The sequence below is a fragment of the Cupressus sempervirens genome, chromosome 7, assembly GCF_028749045.1.
Source record: "Cupressus sempervirens isolate cs-2001-9-10 chromosome 7, ASM2874904v1, whole genome shotgun sequence".
In the NCBI taxonomy this organism is placed as follows: Eukaryota; Viridiplantae; Streptophyta; class Pinopsida; order Cupressales; family Cupressaceae; genus Cupressus; species Cupressus sempervirens.
The window spans coordinates 618,873,806-618,879,805 of record NC_143124.1 but is presented as its reverse complement, the minus strand read 5'-3'; the positions used below and the strand labels follow the sequence as shown (position 1 = coordinate 618,879,805).

Sequence of the window (6,000 nt, the reverse complement as noted above, 5' to 3'; positions counted from 1 at the left end):
TTTTGAATTTTTTCAAAAAAAATAGTCTTAATCTTGGCCAACCTCAAACACAAACACAAGCGTTGTGTCAGTCATATTCATAATAACATTAAGTCCACTTGTACCTTTAACTGTGTATTAAGATCCAGTTTCCTTCTAAGCAATTTCTGAATGGTATGGGATCTTACAATTGAGCATCTCCAGCCGGAAAAAAAACAATGAATAGCAGCAATGACCATCACATTTTCTCATTTGTCCCTTAACACTAGTAGTGTATTAGATCAGATTTCCATCCACGCAATGCCTGAATGTTGTATGCTTGTAATGGGATCCAGTCTTCCAGGGAGGAGCATCTCTAGCCTAAAGACTCACAACATCAATACATAACCTAAAAACATTGAATAGCAGAAATGGCAATGGGGAACTAGGAAAAAGTACTGTAGAGCATCCTAAAGTCTTTATTTGAGTATTTTCAAACATTTATTCAATTACAATTTTGTGAATACAATAATATGTATGGGGGACTGAAACAAATTTTAAAACTCCTTAACTTCAAATGGTACACATTCCATACTCATCACAAAATAAACATTTCTGGTATTCTCATAAATGAAAGAATAACACTTTTTTATATCCTGCTAAACCAACAACCATGCTAAGACAACTCCTAAATTTCTGGATGGTTGGCACAACCCAAAAAATTTCAAGTCTAATGAGGCAGATAAACCTCTGTCATTGAAAGTCTTAACAGGCCTCAAAAAAGAGTAGAATGAATTCATGTACACTTATCATCAAAACATTTTAGATTTCCTCGAGATTTCTGCAACTAACTGGATAACACCCAAATCAAATATCTTGCTTCCTTGAGAATGCCAAGGTACAAAGTTTGTCTTCAAGACAAAAGCTACTCATCTTTTCTGTTTTTCTTTGTAATGTTGAGCAACGTCCTCAACTAACTTTCTTGTGAATAAATATTTCTTCTCAAAACCCCATCCAGGATTGCTCTGCAAAACATTTAGGAAGCAACCAACTTAAAGTATTTAGTAAAAATATATAATTAGCAAGCTTATCCGATATACAAAATTATGTAAATAAATAAAAGTATACAAAAGATTCTGTGGTCTTAACAGTTTTATTAAGTTCTTCACACCCAACAAAACCTGGCAAACCTTTCCAAATAAAATTTACATATAATTTTGCGCGTGAATAAAGGTTTCTGAAAATAAACTTCCATGTTCAGATGTCCCACATTTACCAGCAAATAACTCTTATCATCTATCTAGATTTCCCTTCATTGATAATTTTATTAATTTACTATAACGTTTAATGCACTATCAAACTATAAAATAAAATTATAACAAAACAGTTATGAACTCTTTCCATCTGAAAGAAAAGGTGAAAAGTATATCTCAAGACTTGTCAACCACGGACAATAACTGGTGAACGTGATTACCACAAAAACAGGCAGCATAAGAAGCCTCACTCATTTTGAGGGGACACCTAGCTGTGCAATGTTATTGGATTTGTCTACTAACTACAATCTTAACTGTCAAAGCTACTTCACAGCATTTGTAGGAAACCAATGGATCAAAATTATCAAATACATCACATTAGATAATGCAGTTGAAGGATTTGTCAAACAGTGCTCTCATATATTTTTAAAGAATAATAACATAATGATTTTGGTAACAATAGAAACCAAGGGATCAAATGCATCACCAATGCAGTTGGTAGAATTTGTCAACCACTGCCCTTGTGTATTTATAAAGAAGAATATAATAATTGTGATAGCCAATAATAATATTTAATTTAGGGCCCGCGACAGGTAGGTGAGTTGGCTTGGGCAGTGGGTTCGCTACCCACTGATCTCAAGTTCAACTCCCCAAATCCGGTTTTTAAATGGTATGTGTAATGTATGGGCCCTTACCCATACCTTGAGGGATTAGTCTAGCCTCAGTTTGCCTCAAAATGAGAGCTGAGCTTGGCCACATGGATATCATCAATGACCATCAAAAGTCATCTGACATCAACTGCTATTGCAATTCAATAAGTCCAATGAAGCAAAACAAAAATGTGGAAAGGATGACATCATCACTAACATTTCAAATAGAAGATATGAACCATACATAGAAAAAATGTAGTCAACACCATTTAAGTAAAGTAAGATGATAAAAGCTTAAAGAGCTTCTTTAATGCCCATTTGGATAAGACTGTTCACTATTAGAAATAGGCAATACTGAGAGGGGGGTGAGTCAGTATTGCAGCACTTTTTACACTAAATATTTCAAAACATGACCATATGCATCCATAAATATCAATGCTAAAAAGTAAAGCACATAACAATGAGAAACTCATAACACCATGATTTGTTTTTGAGGAAGCCAACTCTGGTGGAGAAAGTACTAAACTGAAAATACTTTGTTCTGAGTTTTGACCCTATTAGGAGTCCTTACATACATTTAGTACATTGGTCCTTGTGAGAGGATTAGACCTTGTTAGAGGTCTCAACCCTGTTAGGAGTTGTAATATAACGGGAGCTTGTTGCTCTACAATGATATTAATCTATACAATGAGTAATAGCTACAATACCAAAAGTGACTACTGATATGTCAATATCTGATTAGTCCTTCAAGTAACTCGATCTGCTTCTGGCCATACATCAGAAGCTCGCATCTGATCATCAAAACAGCAACATAGCATCATCCACAAGGCTCACATAATATAAGCATACCCTGCCATACTTCCCATGTGAAAATTGATCCTTTAACATACCTTTTCAATGATTTTATCCAGTCGGCCTTAATGATAAAACATGTGGCACATTTCCAAAACTGATTATTAAAACTTGCTAACTGAAGGTTAACATCTAGGATGTCGTCCCTACATTGCCAAGTAATTGAATTGACAAGGCAATTCAATTCCTTAGGCGAAAATGCCCAATCACTACCACTTGCCCTATAATCTGCAATATAAAAATGTCTTCATATTTCTCATCCAAACCATGCACCAACATATTAACATCGGTGAACATACTTGCATCATATCCAAGCATCATACTAACCATATCCAAGATTATCGCCAATAAGACTTACTCTACTAAGCTCGCTGATCAAAACAATCTAACTGCTAACATTTTTGAAAGATCTCTGATGGATCTCTTATGCTGATCTGTTGTAATTTTATTATTTTTAAATTTCTTTTCCCTGTTAATTAAAATTTTGTTGCAGAACTAGACGGAAGTTGCAAAAGAGTTTGATTGTTTTATGTTTTCAATGATTTTTCAATAAGTAATAACAGAAGTACAATAACATGAACTAGTTCTGAAAATATATTCCAAATACAATCAAAGCAATTTCGCTTCAAGCAGATTTTTTAATATAAAACCTAATTTGTAACCAGATGAGGATTTACAATAATATCCAGATGACTACAACTACAACCACGGATAAACCCAACCTGAGGCGTGAAGCAGAAATACGAGCCCAGAAGTGAAGCTACGGCCAGGTTCCAACTCTCTAATGCTGCACGTGGGAAGGAATATGGCTGCCAAGTGCTGCTGTACAGTTGCAAAGTGCCCACACATGGATAGAATGCCCAAACCCCTGCTAAAACTCTGACTCAATACTACGTTCTCCAGAAGAAAAAATGCACAATCTCCAAGATGCTACTGACTGCAATCCAAACCACTGTTTTGAGGGCTACGTCCCAAACAAGCAAAACAAGCGGGGTTGGTGTCCCAAGTGCTGAAAGCTCAATCAGAGCCCAAATCACAAATCCAAGATGTAATATGTCAATCATGCCTTCGAACTTTGTCTTTATCTCCTTATAACCCACCAAACTTAGCTCGAACCCTAAAAGTGTCCCCATGTGGCGTTGGGTTATAAAATAATATATTTCTCATTTTTAAAGTGGTCAAGTCTCCAGAAAATGACCTTTTTCCCAATAGAAATAAATCCATTCACCGAAATACTCTGAATCAAAAGAGAAATATTTAGAAAAGTTCAAAACCTTTCCAACGAGCTATTACACCAAGGGATATCCACCCAGATGAAGCCAAAAAAACCCTTATTACTCCAAAATGGCTATAACTTAGCCTTATTTAAATTATTAAAATGCTAACTTAGGAGACTATTTAAATATATTAAAATATTTCCCAAATAGCGAACTGATAGCCAAAACACCTCTACAAGGTGAAACTGAACTCGTCACCTATGACTGATGTTGGATAATCTGAAATAACTGACAGTCTCATCCCTCAAAATTAGGGATACTCCTAAAAAATAGGAACATCTTCAAATCTCCCGAAACTGAAACCATAGAATGATCTCGTAGAGACTCAAGACTATAACCCATCTCCACCTCCTAAAATGTAGGAAACTCCTACAATTAAGGAACTGCTCTCAACTGCCCTCCTATTGTCTGAAACTTTAGATCTAAATAATGTATACCCTGACTGAGTCCCTAAACACCACTGCAAGCCTACGAGACTCTAATGATAGGCCAACTCTATCGTCTCTAATGTCCACTCTAGAAAGGGGACATGACAATCTTCCTTCCCAGAGATTGCTTGTCCACAAGCAATGAACAAACTCATGTTGCGCCACTCTAATATACACTCTGGGGTGTGTGATATGAAGCAACACATCAAGGATCACCTAATCAAATGCACTGCACAGGATAATATCAGGATCCCACACTGGATGAGAGTGTTCCCACAATTAAGGTGGTAACATACTGGAACCCCTGTGAGACAAGACGTCAAACAAAACAACACCCGAATTCCAACACCATCTAAACCAACACCCATCCATCAGGTATAAATAGGGATAACTGGAGACCTCTATCATGCTATATCTCTCTGCAACCATTGTGATACCACCACGAAAGTAATAATCATCCAAAGCATCATGTCTGCTAATACCCACATCATCCTGTAACCATGATCCCGAATGAAGTCTCTGTGATATAAATGTGATAGCCCATGTCGGAAACTACTTGACATAATGCTGGATCGTTTGCTGGTCCCACCAACCAATCCTCCCAAATTGTTGAGTCAACTGCCTACAGTCGGTAACTCTATCCTTTGAAGATGGGAGCGCACTATCACAACACAGATAGTATAAGTCCTGCTTCAATATCCCCATAGCCTTATGAAGAGCATGGAAATCTGCCATGGAAAATCCTCCACTATCCTGCTCATCAGTCATAAGAGCACTCCAACTGAGTGTAGATAACATCTGTTGAGTGATATCAAAGTGCTCAACCACTATGTCTACCCTCCTGTCATCAACCCTAAGTTGTCTAATCAAGCGATTAGGAGTCTGAAAATGATAGTTCTCAGGCATGTGTACTACCTTTGAATCTGCGCTATGGTAGAATATTGTGTCGGAGTCATGTACATCGATGTAAGGAGTATCCAGTATGCATTCACTAATGCATGTATCCTTATTTATAATACTGCAACTTTGTACCTCTGAGACCACCTCTATAAGGAAACTCAAGTGCGGAAACAGCTTCCTACACTAATCTCATAAGGAAAGTATGGTGCAAATCCTTTTAAAATCTTCTACACTTACAGATTCAATATCATGTAAACAACAATATAGCAGCCAACCATGCATACAGAAAATAGATAGAGAAAGAAACACAAAACACAAAGATTTTCCGGTGGGGAAAAACCTTTCGGTAAAACAACCCCACCCCTCCAGAACCTACACAATGTATTATCTTCAACACAAGATTACAATACACTTCCAATGCAAGTTCAACATCAACAATAGAAGACTCCAGCAACACCTCAGTACCTGCAAACTTTCATCTATCACACTATTGCATTACAACATGCAATACTTATTTTATGAACATCTTAGGACCCAACAAAATGCCCACAAAGGAGTTGGGCGTTTTTCATGGCTCAACCACCAAGAAACATGCACAATGCCACATGTACATCCAATACCAAGAAAAAGGCGTCCATCCCTTGAATAGGCAATGACAGCTTGTCATAGAATCCGCCAAAAA

At 36.9% G+C, this 6,000-nt stretch overlaps 1 protein-coding gene across 2 annotated transcripts in view; it reads right to left on the bottom strand.

Moving 5' to 3' along the window:
• Positions 1-550: 550 nt before the first annotated feature.
• The window catches only part of LOC149548225 (hydroxyproline-rich glycoprotein family protein), a 117,940-nt gene continuing 112,490 nt past the window's right edge, over positions 551-6,000 (bottom strand). For both annotated transcript variants that reach the window (XM_089792272.1, XM_089792273.1), the window contains one exon: positions 551-983. In XM_089792272.1, coding sequence (XP_089648398.1) covers positions 888-983 — 96 coding nt within the window. In that variant the 3' untranslated portion in view covers positions 551-887. The remainder of the gene's footprint in view (positions 984-6,000) is intronic.